This window comes from Hippoglossus hippoglossus, chromosome 19 (genome assembly GCF_009819705.1).
Source record: "Hippoglossus hippoglossus isolate fHipHip1 chromosome 19, fHipHip1.pri, whole genome shotgun sequence".
Lineage (NCBI taxonomy): Eukaryota > Metazoa > Chordata > Actinopteri > Pleuronectiformes > Pleuronectidae > Hippoglossus > Hippoglossus hippoglossus.
In genome coordinates this window covers 6,680,344-6,699,361 of record NC_047169.1, presented here as the reverse complement: position 1 = coordinate 6,699,361, position 19,018 = coordinate 6,680,344, and the positions used below count along the sequence as shown (strand labels likewise).

At 43.6% G+C, this 19,018-nt stretch overlaps 3 protein-coding genes across 7 annotated transcripts in view; all 3 read left to right on the top strand.

Annotated features, from left to right (window-relative positions):
* Window positions 1-5,412, top strand: part of dnmbp (dynamin binding protein) — a 39,668-nt gene extending 34,256 nt beyond the window's left edge. For 4 of the 5 annotated variants that reach the window (XM_034570134.1, XM_034570132.1, XM_034570135.1 and 1 more), the window contains 10 exons: window positions 339-356; window positions 1,137-1,336; window positions 1,452-1,582; window positions 1,688-1,792; window positions 2,128-2,256; window positions 2,360-2,695; window positions 3,040-3,231; window positions 3,321-3,519; window positions 3,616-4,283; window positions 4,374-5,412. In XM_034570134.1, the coding sequence (XP_034426025.1) occupies window positions 339-356; window positions 1,137-1,336; window positions 1,452-1,582; window positions 1,688-1,792; window positions 2,128-2,256; window positions 2,360-2,695; window positions 3,040-3,231; window positions 3,321-3,519; window positions 3,616-4,283; window positions 4,374-4,559 (2,164 nt within the window). In that variant the 3' untranslated portion in view covers window positions 4,560-5,412. The remainder of the gene's footprint in view (window positions 1-338; window positions 357-1,136; window positions 1,337-1,451; window positions 1,583-1,687; window positions 1,793-2,127; window positions 2,257-2,359; window positions 2,696-3,039; window positions 3,232-3,320; window positions 3,520-3,615; window positions 4,284-4,373) is intronic. The other variant, XM_034570133.1, reaches the window with a different exon arrangement.
* A 483-nt stretch (window positions 5,413-5,895) lies between these two features.
* LOC117752568 (hyaluronan-binding protein 2-like) lies at window positions 5,896-11,362 on the top strand. Its single transcript, XM_034570014.1, has 13 exons — window positions 5,896-6,160; window positions 6,256-6,280; window positions 6,372-6,467; window positions 6,673-6,783; window positions 7,465-7,581; window positions 7,686-7,802; window positions 7,934-8,093; window positions 8,994-9,085; window positions 9,224-9,485; window positions 9,569-9,711; window positions 9,800-9,937; window positions 10,582-10,727; window positions 10,813-11,362. Exons 1-13 carry the CDS (start codon window positions 6,083-6,085, stop codon window positions 10,972-10,974), a joined length of 1,647 nt encoding a protein of 548 aa, XP_034425905.1. The 5' UTR covers window positions 5,896-6,082; the 3' UTR covers window positions 10,975-11,362.
* A 1,875-nt stretch (window positions 11,363-13,237) lies between these two features.
* LOC117752569 (hyaluronan-binding protein 2-like) lies at window positions 13,238-18,249 on the top strand. The gene is made up of 13 exons (XM_034570016.1): window positions 13,238-13,305; window positions 13,408-13,420; window positions 13,664-13,750; window positions 13,843-13,953; window positions 14,098-14,217; window positions 14,884-15,000; window positions 15,246-15,417; window positions 15,998-16,089; window positions 16,193-16,421; window positions 16,513-16,652; window positions 16,955-17,092; window positions 17,517-17,659; window positions 17,841-18,249. The coding sequence occupies exons 2-13, from the start codon at window positions 13,408-13,410 to the stop codon at window positions 17,994-17,996; spliced, it is 1,518 nt and encodes a 505-aa protein (XP_034425907.1). The 5' UTR covers window positions 13,238-13,305; the 3' UTR covers window positions 17,997-18,249.
* The last annotated feature ends 769 nt before the right edge of the window (window positions 18,250-19,018 follow it).

Here is a 19,018-nt window from a genome sequence, read left to right as displayed (position 1 = left end):
TCTTCTAAAGTGTGTGTGTTGTTGCAGCCTATTCAGCTTTGTAAAGGTCATGTGTGCTGCCGCCTTCTAGAAACAACATGTTTTACAGCCACTCTGGGCCTTTGTCCAGCTTTTAAGAGAGAATTCTCAAAACAAAACCATAACAACCAGCAGTGCCGATGGCGTGTTCGTTTCTATTGACCGTGCAAAGCGAAATTCAGTGGGTTTGGTTCATCACCGAAACATGACCCGTAGATTTTGATTAAAGATTTTATTCACGAATTGATGGAAGTTGCGGCTTATAAAACCTGTTTGTGTTTTATTTTTCTGCCCCTCTCCATTCTTCCTCCCCTCAACAGGGCCATGTATCGAGAGTGGTAAGTCTCCACAACGAGTGTCGTCATGATTTCCGGCATGAGAATCATCTTGACCGCATGACATTTGCTCACTAACCCCCTGGAAATGACCCGTGTGTGTCTGTGTCTGTGTGTGTTTGTGTGTGTGTGTGGAAGACTTTTGTGCTTGTCTTTATTGGGCTATTCCGATGTCCTTCCCTTGATTTGAGATGGACTCATAATCTATTGCTTGTGTCTGCATGTGCATGTGTGCTGTGATGTAAAGTAACTGTTGATCCTGGGAAATGCATTTAGTGCCATCTGCTGGACTCAAACAGCAACAGCAGTTCACAGCAACAGGTATAATCAATATTCTCATAAGAAAACATACTGTAAAATCTTTTCTCAATATTATTAGATGCTTATTTTCACCTCGTTACTCGAGTGCCATGCATCAAATTTTATTTTGGCCCCAAACAACCAAATGATGGAGTTGAATTGTTTGCAGTTCACTCAGGTTTGAGGCTGTGAGAGCTGTTTGTCCACCAGATTGCATTTAAACTAAGCTTAATCAATATTGTTAAGCATATTGTGCCTCCCGTGTTCTCTTGCATTAGTCATCATCGGCATATCTGTGTATGTGATGATGTTACACATCATTGGATCATATAATCCACATGATAAAGACGTGTTACATGAACGTGGGAAGAAACTGTCTTTTTAGGTGTAACTGTAAACCTGTGATGGTCTTTCATTCTTCATATACTCTTTGTTTTTTTTTATTTTCAAACACAATCTGCTGTCTCTGACTCTTCTCTTCAGGGGTAAAACTAATTACATCAACCTCGGCTCCTTCCTCATCAAGCCGGTGCAGCGGGTGATGCGTTACCCGCTGCTGCTGATGGAGCTGCTGGGGGCCACGCCGGAGAGCCACCCCGACCGGCCCCAGCTGACTCAGGCTCTGCTGGCCATCAAGGAGATCAACGTGAACATCAACGAATACAAACGCAGGAAGGACCTCGGTAAAAATCACTGTCTTTTGTGCTCGCTGCATACGAACGGCGTGAACGTGCATCATGCTGTAAATTTGATTCTGGGAGTGTTTTAAAGACTTGAGTCTCCCCCTGGTGTCCACAGTGGTGAAGTACAGGAAAGGGGACGAGGACACGTTCATCGACAAGATCTCGAAGCTCAGCATGCACTCCATCATCAAAAAATCCAACCGAGTCAGCAGCCACCTCAAGCACCTCACAGGCATTTCACCTCAGGTAGGTTAAGGATGTTTTTAAATGAAGTCAAAGGTCACATTAATGTTAAGGGACGACTTTCTGTTCGCTCTCAGCTCTGACCTCTGACCTCTGTTTGTTTCCCAGATTAAAGACGAAGCGTTCGATGAGGCTGACAAGAGATTCCGGCTGCAGGAGAGGCTCATCAAGTCTTTCATTCGGGACATTTCTCTGTACCTGCAACATATCAGGGTAGGAGCCCTTTACCATGATCACAGAAAATACTCATTTTTGATCATACTAGAATCTCAAAGGAGAAATTCTTCGTGTTTTTGTGAATTTCTTAAGTTCAGATTTAAATATTTAGTATTAATTTACTATTTAACTATAATAATGATGTTAACAAAGGCCTGTGGAGAAATCCAAAGGTGATTGAGGATATTTTCAGTGTTTGTAAAGGACGTACGTGTTAATTTATATTGATGTACACTTTTATGTATGTAACACATATATTCCAGTTACTGTACTTGTACATATTTTGAAATGTAGTATTTTGAGATTGTAACTGTGAGAGTTTGTCTCTTCAGGAATCTGCGTCTGTGAAGGTGTTGGCTGCCATCAGTTTCTGTGACATCTACACAGAACGCAATGCGCTGGACCCTGAGCGCTTCCAGAGGGCTCACCGCTGCATCAGCGACAAACAGTTCACGCAGTTTGTAAGTCGTCTGTTAATCGCCACCTAGTTTCTGTAAGAGTGCATTGGGAACGACCTCTGATTGCATCACATTATCTGTCTTCCTCCCATCCTCTCCCGAGTAGAAGGCGCGCACCGAGGCCTTAGTCATCAACCCGCTCACCCAGCTGCTCCTCATGTTCACCGGGCCGCACAAGCTCATCCAGAAGCGCTTTGACAAGCTGCTGGATTACGACAACTGCAAGGAGCGCGCCGACCGCCTCAAGGAGCGCCGCGTCCAGGAGGAGCTGCAGGTGGCGCGCAACAACTACGAGGCGCTCAACGCCCAGCTTCTCGACGAGCTGCCCAAGTTCCACATCGCCGCAGAGGAGCTGTTCACGGGCTGCGTGAGGGCATTCGCTCAGGCCCAGAAGGACTTCATGAAGACGACGCTGGGAGAGTTAAAGCCCATTCTACAGATCGTGAGTGTGACTTTCTAAAGGCTCATTTATACTTTCTCTAACGTATGAAAAGAGAGATGTCCGTTTCAAACTGTCACTGCTCACAAACTGTTTTCTCGTGTAACATCAAACCTGTAGTTTCTCTGTAGTAACTCTTCGGCCCCAGTGGCTCCGCTCCCTTTTGTCGGTTTCCAAAGACGAGCACAAATCTAACACTGAGCATAAAAGCCCCTTTGATCTAACATTTTTCTCTCTTTGAGGACTATATACATGTTTAAAAATTCACAATTCAATTCCCACTGCAGCTGCACTCTCGCATTCTCTTTCTCCTCTTAACGACCGTTCTCCTGACGCCAAATCTGCAGTTTTCTAACAAGGTGGGCACGGAGGGCAACCTCATCGCACAGTTCCAAGATGAGTACAGCCGAGTTCTCCAGCTTCTGCAGCGCTTCAGCTTCTGCCCACAGAACCTGCCTCCGGCCGCCGCCCCCGCGAAAAAGCCCTACGAGAAGAAGACGATGGAGAAGCAGACCTCGAAAAAGCAACTGCAGGGACCTGTGAGTTCGGCTCCGCTCCCGTCTCGTACTTGAGCAGATGATGCAGGAGTTTCACCGCTAACATGAGTCTTGTCCTTGTCGCTTTTCAGCCAAACCACATCATGCAGACCGAGGAGCACCGAGCAGGACTTCTGGTGCGCTACGGCCCTGAGAAACTGTTCCAGGCTGAGAGAAACTTTAATGCTGCCCAGGATCTGGATGTGTCCGTACTGGAGGGAGATCTTATAGGTGTGATCAAGCAGCAGGACCCCATGGGAAGCAACAACCGCTGGCTCATAGATAATGGAGGTTGGTAATATAAGGCCTGATTTTAAATGTATTTATCCGATCAGCCACACATTGTTGGGATAATGGTGCAGTAATATTTGATTCCTTGTTTTGCAGTCACCAAGGGTTTTGTGTACAGCTCCTTCCTCAAACCTTACAACCCACGTAGAAGCCAATCAGACGTCTCTATCGAGAGCCAGTCGTCCAATGAGTCGGGCTACGGCGGCTCCTCCCCCGTCTTCTCCCGCCAGAACAGCAACAGCACGCTGACCTTTAACCAGGAAGCGGCCACCGTCAGCTTTTCCACATCGCAGCCCCAGAGCCAGTCGTCGCCACACCCGTCGCTGGACTCGGCCTCATCCCGCAGGAGTCACCCCAGGGACGCACCCAACCCCGACTCGGCCAGTCTGAGCAACTCCATAAACTCCTCCCCCCGAAATCCCTCAAACCGAAGGGAGTTTTCAGACCAAACGCACCGGAACTCCTCGAGTCACAGAGCCGCGGAGCCTTCGTACCGGGGCAACCACAGAGACTCGTACGATGCGGGTAACGCGAGTTCGAGCAGCCACAAGGAGACGTCGGACCTCTCGGAGACAGACTCCTCTACTTCGCACAGAAACAATCACTCACAGCGACACGGACACACAGACAAATCCCAGTGGCGAAACGGAGACAGTGGTGGCCAGAAGAAGTCGGGCTACTCCAGAGACGAGTACATCGAGCCGGAGCCGGAACCAGAGGAACCAGAGGAACCAGAGGATGAGGGCGAAATAGACGGTCACCAGGTGAGACCGAGACTCCTGAGATGTATGGTGTGTTTATGGTAAGACATAAAAAAAACTAAGGATGACATTGTTTTTCCTTTTTATTCCCAGATTTACTACGCCATCTACTCGTTCAGCGCCCGTTGTGCCAACGAACTGACCATCTCGGCCAATCAGAGGCTGCGGATCCTGGAGTTCAAGGACTTGAACGGCAACGGCGAGTGGTGGCTGGGGGAGGCGGGAGGCCGACGAGGCTACGTGCCTTCCAACTACATCCGCAAATCCGAATACACATGAACAAAGAGGTTGTTATCGCGTTGACGATAATTGAGACAGCACTTGGAGCCACTCTGAGAGCAGACTGAACAAAAAGCGACGAACAAGCATTTGGTTTATTTTCGATCTGTTGTCATGGAGTTTGATAGTGAGAAGGACTGACTTGCTGCTGACTCTGTTCCTGAAAGTTAGCATTATATGCCTAATATTTATATAGAATGTTTTTTTAATTTACTGGAACCTGCCCCATCTCATTCCAGTGGAAAAAAACCTGTGAATTGCACCAGATTTTGTTTTTTTGCCATATCCTCTGCAGCTGATGACAATGAATTGTATGTGTGAGCGAGCAGACTTTTTCGTTAGCGTATTGGGAGATTTGCAATGGAAATATGAAGGTTTTGGGTTCAGGCTGCTTCTTGTGAACAAACAATGAAGTGATATGCACACAGACTGACCTGGACTCTGTTAAAGACTTTTCTTCTTCATGCGGTTCATTACTGTTCAACAAAGCCGAGGCACTTAATGATGATTATCCACTGGTTGCCAGTTTGAAGTGTCTGTGGAGTGTTGTATGAAATGATCATTTGGACAATTTGAATCAAGACCAAGGACGAAGTTGATGCTTACGAAATACTAGTTTCGTAATAGTTTTCCCCTCCGGCTTTTTTCAAAACGTTAAACCCGGTTGACACTGTAAACAGGTGATGACCCTGTTTTTACCTGTTAGAGGAGGTTAACGACCAGGGAGAGAGATTTCTCCACATGCTCCCCGTTATATTCTACATAGGGCTGTACAGTGAAAATATGATATTGCACCCACTGTAAAGTGATCACTGTTTGAATAAAAAAAAAAACAGCTCAGCTGACAAATACTGACGACGTCTGGGAGAAGTTTTTTCTTCGCTTGTTTTTCTTTGCTAATCAATGTTTCACTAATCTCCAGTTTTCTACCACAGAGGGCGACCTCATCGCACAGTGCCGAGAAGAGAAGAGTACGGTCATCGTTTGTGAAGTTGCAAAGAAGACACATTTTTTAAAAATCCGTTTGCAGGTTCCATTTGGAAAATATGCATATTTTAATAAAATAAGATGTTTATATTGAGTGTGATGTTGCATATTCCTATCCATTATCTAAAATCCTTTAAAGGTTGAGAGGAGACAAATCTGGTGCATGTTGAGATACTGGGTCACTGGGTCATGTTTGCAAAAGAACAACCTGAAAACAGATAGAGAACTTCTGGAAAACCAGCTTGTAAGGCACGTCAACCTGACAACAGTGTAAAGTTGCATGAACAGATTTATTTCATTTTTCACCGGGATACTTTCCCACAGTTAATCAGAGCTACGGACGTTACTTTTTTCGACGACCTCAGCGGACACAAAGGTCACAGGTAGTAGAAGACAAAGCAGTGAGTGACATGTAACTTCTGTCAAATCAATGCAGGGAGAAATGATTTACAGGTGGGAGGAGAGTGTCAGGGTCTTCATGTTTGAGGGGTTTTATTAAAGGTCTACGAACCACAGAGACTCACTCTGGTCCCATCATGGCTGCGCTCCACATCAACACAGTCTGCTTAATAACTTCGCTGTGGGCGCTCGCTGCATTTGGACAGGAACTCTTCGTAAGTATGACGGTGGCGTGAGACCTGAGCGTTTACTAAGATTTAAGAAGGGGTCAGGTTGAGAGGTCACTGATAAATGTTTGATTTATTTGTAGGTGATCTCCGAGACAGACGACACTGGTAATAAAAACCCTGTCAATTTTACTCAAGTTGTAGTAAAACAAGGCTTTGACTGTGTTAAACGTTTAAACATCTCTCCTTTTTCTCACAGATTATGGATATTACTACGATTATGCCACTGAGAGTCCAGCAGGAGATCTCGATTTGACAGGTGATGACTGGTTGTACGACCTCCTGGATATCTCAGGTAAATTTCAAACAGCAACAGCGAGGGTTTGAGTTTGTCTTAAGACGTATTGATCAACAACCCCCCCCCCCCCCCCCCCCCCCCATGCAGATACAATCAGTCAAGCGCCCTTTGCTCCTGATTGATTTAGCTGAATCGCACTATTGATCGGTGGAACCACACACGAGGCCTTCACGCATTAACGTGTAATTCTGTCTCCATTCAGACGAGTGTGATCCAAACCCGTGTCGGAACGGAGGCGCCTGTGAACGCCCGGCTATCGGGGGCTTCACGTGTTCGTGCCCTGAACCCTACACAGGGAAGAAGTGTCAGAAAGGTATCGGACTGTCTGTCATTATAGGTCCTTATTCTTTATTGGCTAAGGTGATGGAAAGTAATTCTGTTTGTTGTGTATTTACTGGACCACTGTACTTAATTCAAATTAAGATTTCATATTGACAAAAAACACAATTTATAAACCTGTTAAATAAAAAAGTTCTATTACCTTCACAAATTTGCCAAATTTGAACAAGAATTTGTGTAGCAGAACTTTCATTGTTGTCTTTCTGGGCTCTGAGATAGATAAGTCGGTGGTTCGATCCCCGGCTCATCTAGGACACTTTCAGGTCAGAGTATTCAGAGATTTATGACATTTCGTTAATTTATGGCCAACTTCAGGCAAATTCTGAGATTTTGTTAAAAACAGGAGCATAATGTCGTCTGGAGGATTTTAATTTTGCACAAAAAGAGTAAAACGATATGTGTCAATGTTTGTTTTATCAACTTTTACTTTAGACCAGGCATATTGCTGTATGAGGAGGATTTAAAAAATTCACACATTGGCATTAACCCCTAGTGGTAAATAACACTGTGAGCAGGATAAAACACGTTGTGGCTCTAATAAACAAAGGCCGGATGTTCTTTAAATTTGGCCTTTGAATTTAGCCTGATTCTGATGACTTTAGTTTAAAATGAATAAAACCTGAATTAAATGAATGTTCCTTGTGTTTCTTTTAAGTCAAAGACGTTTGCAGGAATGTGAAATGTGGCCACGGCAGCTGCGTCGTCACGACCACTGCTCCCTTCTTCGAGTGCAAGTGCAAACCTCCATTCCAACCACCCAGCTGCAAGAAGGGTCCGTTTTAAACAGTTCTACTGAATATTCTGATAGTAGCGATCTCTGACTGCATCAATATTTGTTGCAATAAGCTTGTTGGAGACATTGATCTGTGTTCACAGCTGCTCCCTGCAGACCCAGTCCCTGTCAGAACGGAGGCTCCTGCATGAAGGGCCCCAAACGTTCTTCCTTCCAGTGTTTCTGTCCTAACGGATACACTGGCCGATTCTGCGACGTGGGTAAATATAATTCCCTCACTGTCCTACCATAGAAAACCCCACTTAAAACCCAACTCCTTCATCCTCTGTATAAGAACCCAGAGTTTACCGGTGCAGAGCGATTCAAAGTCAGTGTCCCTCTGTGCCTCCAGGTCCAAGTGACTGTTACCAAGAGGACGGAGAGTTTTACCGCGGCATGGTGAGTGTGACTGCGGAGGGGGAGGAGTGTCTGGACTGGAACTCCTACTTCATCGTGCAGAGCGGGGGGGAGTACGCAGGCTTTGATGGAATCGGGCCACACAACTACTGCAGGTGAGGGGTCGTCCTGTGTCAACACTGCACACTGCTGCTTGTTTGGGCCCAGACCAAACTTTCTGTTTACTGATGCACTTTGGTTCAGTAAACACACTTCTTTTTTTTTTTTTTTCATAAAGTCATAGTGTGGGCATCAGGTATCTGGTTCAGCAGGATCCCCATGAACTGAATGCATGCACAGTAACTCCACTCATGTTGGGTTACTGTGAAATCAGGAGCTGCTCTATACATATTAAGAAATCTTTGTAAATGCTTTACAGAATAAGTTATCAGCATTTGAAATGCATTGATTTAAATGACTTCCCAGTTAATAGGGTGCAAGATTTTGTTTGGTTCATCCATCATCCTCCATTCGTCCGTCCGTTGATCCATCCATCCACCTGTCTGTCCGTCCACCTTTCCATCCATCCATCCATCCATCCAACCATCCATCCACCTGTCCATCCGTCCATCCATCCACTCCTACATCCATCCATCCACCTGTCTGTCCGTCCACCTTTCCGTCCATCCGTCCATCCGTCCATCCACCTGTCCTTCCGTCCACCTTTCCATCCATCCATCGATCCATCCATCCCTCCAACCGTCCATCCATCCATCCATCCATCCACTCGTCCATCCATCCATCCACCTGTCTTACCATCCTTCCATCCGTCCGTCCCTCCATCCATCCATTCATCCATCCATCCATCCATTCTTCCACCTTTCCGTCCGTCCATCCAGAAAGACCCCTGGCCGGACTGGGGTTCTAACACATCACTGTCTTGCTGTGAGGCAACAGTGCCGACCACTGCACCACCGTGCCGTCCCTTATTGCCAAATTCTGTTACTTTGAAAGAGTTCATTTGAAATATAGTGGAGCTTGTTTAATCCCTGTATTGAAATCTTTCTTTCTTCAAGGAACCCTGATGGAGATGATCAGCCCTGGTGCTTCATTAACAAAGATGGCAAACTGAAGTGGAACCACTGCAACGTCAGGAAATGTTCTGCAGGTGAAACACACACACACACACACACACACACACACACACACACTCACTCACTCACTCACTCACTCACTCACTCACTCACTCACTCACACACACTCCTTTAACCGCTGTCATTTGATACATTTATATTTTCCCTCTCAGTTCCAGCTACCATACCAACCATCCATGAAACAGATCCGACACCAGTCCAACCCAGCGTCCTTCCGGCCCAGTTCTCCCAGTGTGGAAGGCCTCAGTCCGGCCGCTCGTCCAGGATCATCGGAGGGAGGAAGTCTCTTCCTGGGGCTCATCCATGGCAGGTTTCCCTGCAGACCAGAACCAGAGGCTCCTCCGGACCTTTCAGCCACATCTGTGGCGGCATCCTCCTCGAGTCCTGCTGGGTCCTCACTGCTGCACACTGCATGTAAGCTCCACTATCTGAGATATGTTGGTACATGATATAGAGCTGTACACACTGTGGTAAATTAACTGTGTTTGTTTGTCCAGTAAAAGTGGAGTGGAAATGCAGGTGGTGCTGGGAGGAGTGGACATAGAGAAGGATGAGGTATATGATCAGGTCATTCCTGTGGAGAGGGCCATTATGCACGAGGGATACAAGACGACCCCCTTTGCTCTTTATAATGATGTTGGTGAGGTGTTATTGTTATTCCACATGACAGCTGATTCTGTACTCTGGTAGATTTAATGCCAATAACCATGTGTGCGTCTCCTGTGCAGCCATGCTTCAGCTGAGAGTCACAGACTCACCGTACTGTGCCAAAGAAACACGCTTTGTGAAGACGGCCTGTCTGCCAAACCAGCCCTTCAGCAGTGGGACGGAGTGTGTGATCTCAGGATGGGGTGTGACCGAAACACGTGAGCATCATTTCAACCCAGGCAATCTCCTATAGGCTGCATGTGATCCGTTAATGGGGTCAGAGTTTGCACATAGGTAAATTAGTATTCAGCCAGATTGAATTTAAGCACACCTGAGTTCACATGAAGCTGCTGGATTGTGCAGAATAAGTCGTTTGAAGAGGAACAATACAAATAAAAAAATTGAAAGTTACAGCAGAGTTAAGATATTAAACCAATAATCTTTTGAACCTTTGGCAGCTCGTGGAATTTCATCCAATTCCCCTTTGCCCATATCACGCATTTACATCGGGAAACAGGGTAATATATATTTTGACTTATTCATTTCAAAGTGTGCTAATTCAATTACTGTGTCATGAGTTCGTTTTCAAAACGCCAGACAACAAATTACTGCGAAGAATATAAGTCAATTAGAGCCTCGACGTCCAGAAGATTGAAAAAAGTGTCTATAAGTTACAACTGTCCGTTAACACGCTGAAGTGAAGGTAAACATATGAGAAATATTATTATTATAGTCTGTTAACTTAGATTTACACCACTGACACAAAGAAAAACATATGGAAAATGTCTTGTCCTGCATGCTTTTTAAAAATCATGTGACTGAATGCATCAATTTTATAACGTCACATCCTCATGTGTTTCAGAGAAGCACGGTACCAACCAGCTGCTGGACGCTCGTGTTCTCCTGATCTCCCAGGACAAATGTAAAGCCCCCCACGTGTACGGAGACTCTCTGGACGACAGCATGTTCTGTGCGGGCAACATGAACGGAGGAGTCGACTCCTGCCAGGTCTGTGCACGTGACACGACTGTTGTGATTTAAAACGGCGGAAAACAAAAGTCTAGTGTTAGAGCTCCTGTCTGTCTCGCTGCAGGGCGACTCCGGGGGCCCTCTGGTGTGCGAGCGGAACGGGACGCACCACGTCGTCGGCGTGGTGAGCTGGGGCGACGGCTGCGGCAAGAAGCACAAGCCCGGTGTCTACAGCAACGTGGGCAGATTCGTCGACTGGATCGCTTATCATTTACTCTCCCAATGAGAAGGACAAACGTGCTCTGCTGCCTCCTGTACGGATAGAATCTAACTCCATAACAATGACTCTCCCTCCAGGACCTCATCAATACACAAATCATGTATACCTCACTGTGGTAAAGTCACATTTCAGTCAGAAAACACAAGTTTGAAATATTTTCCCAAGGCTCCAACGTCATTAGATATAATTACAAAGAGGGCAATGCAAATGTGGTTAACGCCCCTGTGGAGCATGCAGGTGGATGCCGAGGTAGTTGAGGGAGTGATGGTAAATCTGCAAACTGGGAGGATGACAGTTCAAAGTACAAGTTATTGTCATACTCTGTGATTATAGTAATTAATGGTTGGTTTTGGGAGATTTCAGTGAAATGCCAAGGATAAAATATGCAAGTTTATTTGTATGGTTTTTTTGTTGTCGTTTTCTAAGAAACAGCAGCAACGGTCTTGTAGCATAGTAATGATCAGCAAGATAAACAAAAGCTGTGTGTGTTTTATCAATCAATAAATCTGATGCTGAAATGTTACTCCCACACCTTTGTGTTGCATGTGTGGGTGGACACACAACGGCTGAATCAGCTGAACATCAAACAGACTTTACACTGAACAAAGTCTGTCCTGCCTGATTGAACCAATAAACTCATTCCATAAGTAACACGTTGCCTTTTTTGCACAGTTTTCAGCCGTGTCCTGAATTTTGTCAGTTCACTACACATGTACTAGGTTTGACCTGGTCTTGTTCAGCCGAGGCACTCCAACATTTATTTAGAGTTGAAAGATATTGTTTGAATACTATTAAAATGCTTATGGTTATAAAATGATATCCGCAGAAGTCATGAACTATATATTCTCTGCATCATTTTCACTTTTAAGTTCAGAGAAATGCTCGTCAGGATTAAATGTTTCCAAAGAAAAACCCTTTATCAATCAGATTTCTTTTCACTTTACTAAAATAGCGATCTATCAGTCGATCTCGACAGTCTTCACTGTCGCTCCCCGAACTCTCTGGACTCACTGGCAACGGCAGAGTGTCCGCTACTGGCGGCGGAGCTGCTGGTTTATCTACTGCATTGCATTCGAAACAAGTCGTTGTATGTACTAAACTAAACACCAGGACACTACGGTATGAAGACGTGCATCGTCCGGTCTGTCGATAACAATCAAAGCCCCGTGAGATCAAATGAATGGACTCAGAAAGTGAAACGCTGGAGTGCTTTTACTTTGAAACGGGTTCGGGAAGTGTTGTACACAAACATGCGTTTTAAAATGTTAAAACCACTTTCTGTATGCGTTTCAAAATAAAAGCACTCCAGCATTTCTGGTGACGGAATCCACTCTTTTGTTTAAAAAGTATTTTTTATTGGGAAATATTTGCAGGAGTACAAGGGACTACTTCCATACAAGGAAATAGTCACATTTATGGCCATAATCAAGGCAAAGCCTGTGTAACAACATTGTGCTGCAGCAGCTCCTCTGCAGAACATATTGTGGAACTGAAAATAAATATGGTGCACTGAACAGATGCTGTAAATATGAATTGACATTAATGTGAATATTGTGCATTGAATAGATAAAGTTGCACAACTGCCTTTCTTTGTGTATAATGCTCGTACATTCAGCCTTTAACAGAAATTGCAAAAACTAATAAATATGACCCTTCTTAGTGGGTTTCTTGGAAGATATCAGGGTGGTAGATCTCGGCTTACGTTTGGAATTAAAAAGTGTTCTTGGGCTCGAAGAGGTTGGTGATCACTGCTCTACACATACAGATTGAAGGCTTGTTCCATATTTAAGAGTGACTCTGTTTGTGTTGTGCTATTAACATGAGCCCACTGGGAGTAAAACGCAGCTTCCTTCAGCAAGTGTGGTATTTTGTACAGTGTAAACTTTACATAAAATACAAATATAACCTAATTGATAGAAATGTCCTGTTAACAGGATCTCTTGCATGATCCTTTAATGTATCAGGATGAAGGATATAGTCAAGTTGAGCAAGGGAGAGTCCAGTCAGTGTTTAATGGCCTGATCCACACAATAAACAAAAAACAAATAGAAATCAACGGAGAAGATTCAACATTTGCATTTAAAGAGTTGAAAGTCTGAGTTTGTATTTAAGTCCATGGTGCAGAATAAGTAAGCAAGCGCCAAAACACACAAACTGCTTCGAGGAAATCAATGCAGCTGGCTAAAGATTGACAAGTGTGGGCGATGAGAGGATATAAAGGAGGATTAAAGTCAAAGCCTGGAGAAAGTAACAGTGTATTCTGCAAGATGCTGGCTGCAGGGGTCTTTCTCTTGATCCTCGGTGTTCTCCCAGTCCACGGAGATGACCTGAACGTAAGTTTCTCAATGTCTCTGTGAATAAATCAACCAAGATTGTTGGCTGTGAATAAATCAGTCAGATTTTTGGTAACAAGACTTGAATGTGATCTTGTCATTTCAGATGGACCCATCATGTAAGACGTCTTTCTACAGCTGATCTACGCTCAAATTAGTAACAGTTGATGATTGAAACTCAGCTGATAACTGCTGTTGCTGATAATTTTCACAGATTTTCAGTGGCTAACTTTCTTCAAATCTTGAGATGTGAAATATTTAAATTTACTCATTCTTCAAACTTTCTATGTTTTCTCTTCTTCTATCCTGAATCACACCATCCTACACTACACGCTTGTACCCTGACTCTCTGTTCTTTGCAGACGTATATTATGAAGACGAAGTCACAGACTCGCCAGACGTTGCTCTCGATGATAACGACTGGTTGTACAAGCTCCTGGATGAGTCCAGTAAGTGGCCCCCCAGGGGGCCGTGTTTCCATCTCACTATTCGACATTTGATGCTTTGCATCTGCAACGTGACGTTTTCTTGTTCTTTCCAGATGTTTGTGATCCAAACCCGTGCTTCAATGGCGGCTCGTGCCAAAATGCATCAGATACAGAGTATCAATGCCACTGTACTGAGCCTTACATCGGCACGAAGTGTCAGAGAGGTAGGAATTTCCCAGCTTGTCTTCATGAAGTTGTGTGTGTGTGTGTGGTAGTGTTCAGTTTCAGTTTAAGTTTAGGTACAATGCTCACACATGTATGAATGAATTAGTGGCTTACTGATTCCTCTGAATTCTTTTTCTCTTCAGTGAGAAACATCTGTGCCAATGTGACCTGTGGTCATGGTGACTGCGTCATCAACCTCAATAAAGCCCCTTTTTTCGAGTGCAGCTGCAGACCCCCATACCAAGGCCCCAACTGCAACACATGTGAGTATTCTAACCCCATTTGCTACATTCAAAATATTTCAAACTCATTTTTGACAAATGCCGTCAGTAAACTCAGAGTATCCTCAAATAATGGACTTATAGTACATCCTTGGAATAGTTAGACCTAAACTGGCATAACTCGTCATCCAGCCAATAATATAAATACAGGGCAAGAACCAATATCCAAATCTTTGAATGTATTTTTTTTTACCTAAGAGTCAAGAACACACTACTATCACATTATTCCGGCGACATGAAGTGATTGTTATGGACATTTTCTGGAAGCTGGTGAAAGGAGAACTCAGGAAGCACTCAGGAAAATCCAAGAGTCCTCTCTTGGATTTTCCAAGAGAGGACATGGAAATACACATTGCAGAAGTTTTTTTTTCCGACTTTAAACCACTGATATATCATCTTAGGGGTATCAATACCTCAAATTAAATCCCTGAAAGGTGTAAAATATGGGCCCTTTAATGGTGTACAGATATAATGTAATATACACGATATACATAATATATAGTGGCATATACAGTAATGTGTGAGGATGGTCAAACATTCCTCAACAGTGATGACTGTGACAGAAGGCAAACACAAATAAATGATTGCCCCTGAACCTCTTTGCTACGCCCCTGCTCCTGTAACTATTATTTGTCTTGTCTGCGTCAGTGCCAGCATCTCCCTGTGAGCCCAACCCCTGCCAGAACGGAGGCGTCTGCAACCAAGGGGAACGACGCTACCACTGCACTTGTCCTGAAGGATTCACGGGGAGGTTCTGCGGAACTGGTAAAAGACTTTTTAAAGGATGGACTATGTTTAAGTTCTTGTGTGCAGGTATTTACTTTAAAGAGAAGACGCTTTTTGAGAACACAAAAATCCTCAAGACAACTTTGTCGTCCACAGTTTATATTTTCTTTCTTTTCTTTTACATTTCTATACAGACTTATCCTTTGAACTTATTTGACTTTTTCCATCTCTTTTGCTTTGTATGAACTTTGTTTTAAACGGCACTGTCTGATCTTTTTCCACAGCTCCCACTGACTGTTACTCTGGGAATGGAGAGACGTACAGTGGAGTCGTCAGTACCACGGAGGACGGGGTGGAGTGTCTGGACTGGTTTTCCAATTTCATCCTGCTGAACATCGGGCGTCCTTTAAGCACGTTCCCAGAGTTCGAAGACCTGGAACGCAACAACCATTGCAGGTCACCGCACACATCATTTACCTACAATTTAGTTTTGTGTTTAATTTAGATTGAGATCTTTTAAACCTTTAACCTCTCAAAAAGTTATTATTTACTATATTGAAGCAACACTATGCAACTTCTTTACCTTAAAACAGCAGCTTCAAAATTACTTTGATGATTTGCTGACTTGGAAATAAGATCCTCTTTCATTCCTTCTCCTCATCCCGAACATCTTTTCTTGCTCCATGTAACATTTTGAAAAGGGACAAATGATGGTTAAAAGACTTAAGAAAAGTCATTAAAAACAAGCATTTATCTCCAATATACAGCAAGGAAACTTTTCAAATATGAAGAATTCTGAACAGAGTTTGATGGATTTCACATCTGGTCCTGTACAGGAAGCTGGGGATCCTGGGTAATATCCACCGTTCGGGTGTGTTTAAGTTCAGTGTGAGGAATGCAGCAGCCAGACGGTCACATCATTATGTGTTGCTGCAGAGGGCGCTGTTGCTCAGTAAAGGTTACATAGTGTTCCTTTAAGATGATTATACATAAACAAAACTTTTATCGTAGCTTTTTTGTTTCCACTACGTTTCAGGAACCCGGACGGAGATGACAAGCCTTGGTGTTTTATTAAACAGAATGGTACACTGCAGTGGGAATACTGCAATGTCAAGACTTGCCCTGAAGGTGATCGCTCTGTCTCTCTCTCTCTCTCACACACACACTCATTCACACACAGGCTCTACATGTGTGTGTCCCTGTTGTCTTCACTCCTCTGTGGTTCCTGCAGGTACAGTCACTCCACCAACAATCGAACGAAACGCCTCCGCCCAGTTCTCCCAGTGTGGAATACCTGGAGTAATCACCAAGATTATTGGGGGCATCGAGGTTAAACCCGGATACATCCCCTGGCAGGTGTCTGTGCAGGTCAGACGCCATGGTTCAACCGGCAGTTTTAGACACGATTGTGGTGGGACCCTGATCGGGTCCTGCTGGGTCCTCACCGCCGCCCACTGTATGTAAGTTCTGGATTTGGTTCGTATGCCATTTGAAGTTCATTTATTTAGTCATTGTTTTTAACATTTTGTCTTTAATTTTGTTTTTTTCCAGTGAAGACGTTGAATACCAGGTGGTGATGGGAGGAGTGAACATAAACAAAGATGAGGAGATGGATCAGGTCATCCCGGTCATACAAACTATTAAACATGAAGACTACAGAATTGGGCCTGATGCAGTATATAATGACATTGGTTTGTCACATCATTCAAATATAGACTCAATTCTTAATCTAGATAGATCATAAACCATATTCCATTAGTGATGTCATGATTCATCTCTAGTAGTTTAATTTCATTACTTAAATCCAAACCTTTGAGTCACTCATTAGTTCTATTGATTTTATTTCACCCAGAATGTCACAATATGATCTTTTTTTAAATAATAATGACGATTTAAGGATTGGAAAATTATGTTTTATGGAAAAGCCATTTCGATGAGTTTTTAAATCAAATGATTAATGTCACTTTACCGTTTGTGCTCATGTCCTGTGCAGCTCTGCTTCAACTCAAAGTCATGGACAGTCCCTACTGTGCGAAGGAAACACGGTTTGTGAGGACCGCGTGTTTACCAGATCAGAGGTTCCCGACTGGACACAACTGTATGATCTCGGGATGGGGAAAAACTGAAACCAGTAATTAAATATTCCTCGAGGATTTATGGGGATATATTGGCAGAAATTGAATATTATATTAAGAATTATGTTTTAATTAGTATTTAATCACCTGAAACATTGTTAGATTGTTCCCTCAGAATGAATCCTTTATATCTGCATTGGGAGTGGGATCTCTTCCCTCCCGGAGTCAGACAAACCAAATACTGGCTCTATAGGGCTTTCAAAGTTTTGGCGACATCCACAATACTACTTTTTATTTTTAAAACACATTGTTGCTCCACTAAGTCCTACACACAGAGCCTTTAATGCATTTCCTCTTCAGGAAAACCTTGACACTTGTATTGATTGAATACTGCAACAGTTTCTAACCAGTTAAAATTGTTCACATTCCTCAGCCAATTTATTTCTCCATAAAAATTCAGCTTTTCTCTCCACCTTTCAGGGCCGATCAGCCCAGAGCTGTTGCGTACTCGTGTTTTGCTGATATCTGACAAGAAATGCAGCACACCTCCTGTGTATGGAGATTTACTGGACAACAGCATGATGTGTGCAGGGACTCTGCAGGGAGGCATAGACGCCTGTCAGGTGAGTATCTTCATAGTGGTGCGGCATGAGAATTAAATACATATATTTATATATATAAATATGAAATTCAAACAATATTATGTATATACTTGTTTTTAGGTTAGATTTTTGGCATCTGACGCTGGATGTCATATGTTTTCTACAGAAAATATTATAATCCTAACTCTCTGTAACTCTACAGGGTGACTCAGGCGGCCCGATGGCGTGTAAGCAGAATTACACACACTACGTCACTGGTGTGGTGAGCTGGGGCCACGGCTGCGGTGTGAAGAACAAGCCTGGTGTCTACACCAACGTGAACAAGTTCGTCGACTGGATCAAAAGCAAGATTGCCTGAGCTGAGAAACCGGACAAATCTGTCGTTGTTTAGGAAGAAAAGTAGACGAAAGGTTAGTTTGGCATGAAAAAAAACACAGAAAAAATAATTTAATTCATCAGCGATAAAACCAAGCATTTACTCTGAGTCCAGCTTTGAGTCCAAAGAGGCACCGTTATAAACTCACAAAGCTGAACCTGCCAGACAAAATGGAGATCACACATCATTTCAGTAGGACTGCACTTCTCTCTCTCTACGTACACCAGATGATCAAACCTTGTGAGAAAACTGCGTGGCTGCAACAAGGCTGCGTCTGTGCCTTGTCTATTTGAACTTACAGCATTCGTTTTTTTCCTAGTGATGTAAAACATCTTACAGCAATCTCCGGTCCGGCTCCTTTTCCTCTTCGAAACACTGTCAATAAAAGCAACTGAAAACTTTCCATCCAACATTGAACACAGTATCACCTCTGCTTTACAACAATCTGTATTCTTCACCTGTAAACTGCCTGTGGAGGCACTTTCATGATCACATGTCACCTGCTGCCTAAATGAAAAAGAAAGGTGTTTTTTCCTAGTCTGAATTCCCTCCATACTTTATCCGTCCTTTTCATAACATACATGACGAGGCCTGTCCTGGTTCAAAATGCTTAATCCCCTTCTTCATCATCTCAACCATATTTCACAGATAATTGTTGCACCTACAGTGTTTGACATTGGTTTGGCATCTCATGTAACAAGTTATTGTCATACTCTGTGATTATAGTAATTAATGGTTGGTTTTGGGAGATTTCAGTGAAATGCCAAGGATAAAATATGCAAGTTTATTTGTATGATTTTTTTGTTGTCGTTTTTTAAGAAACAGCAGAAACGGTCTTGTAGCATAGTAATGATCAGCAAGATAAACAAAAGGTGCCCCCTATGTGTGTTTTATCAATCAATAAATCTGATGCTGAAAGGTTACTCCCACACTTTTGTGTTGCATGTGTGGGTGGACACACAACGGCTGAATCACCTGAACATCAAACAGACTTTACACTGAAC

Bases quoted from the DNA above. Each gene is read 5' to 3' on its own strand.
- LOC117752568 (XM_034570014.1), top strand. From the start codon at position 6,083: ATGGCTGCGCTCCACATCAACACAGTCTGCTTAATAACTTCGCTGTGG. The intron at 6,281-6,371 runs GTAATAAAAACC...TTTTTCTCACAG, and splicing joins CTCCGAGACAGACGACACTG to ATTATGGATATTACTACGAT. The intron at 6,784-7,464 runs GTATCGGACTGT...GTTTCTTTTAAG, and splicing joins AGGGAAGAAGTGTCAGAAAG to TCAAAGACGTTTGCAGGAAT.
- LOC117752569 (XM_034570016.1), top strand. The intron at 15,001-15,245 runs GTAAAAGACTTT...CTTTTTCCACAG, and splicing joins GGGGAGGTTCTGCGGAACTG to CTCCCACTGACTGTTACTCT. The intron at 16,090-16,192 runs GTGATCGCTCTG...TGGTTCCTGCAG, and splicing joins TGTCAAGACTTGCCCTGAAG to GTACAGTCACTCCACCAACA.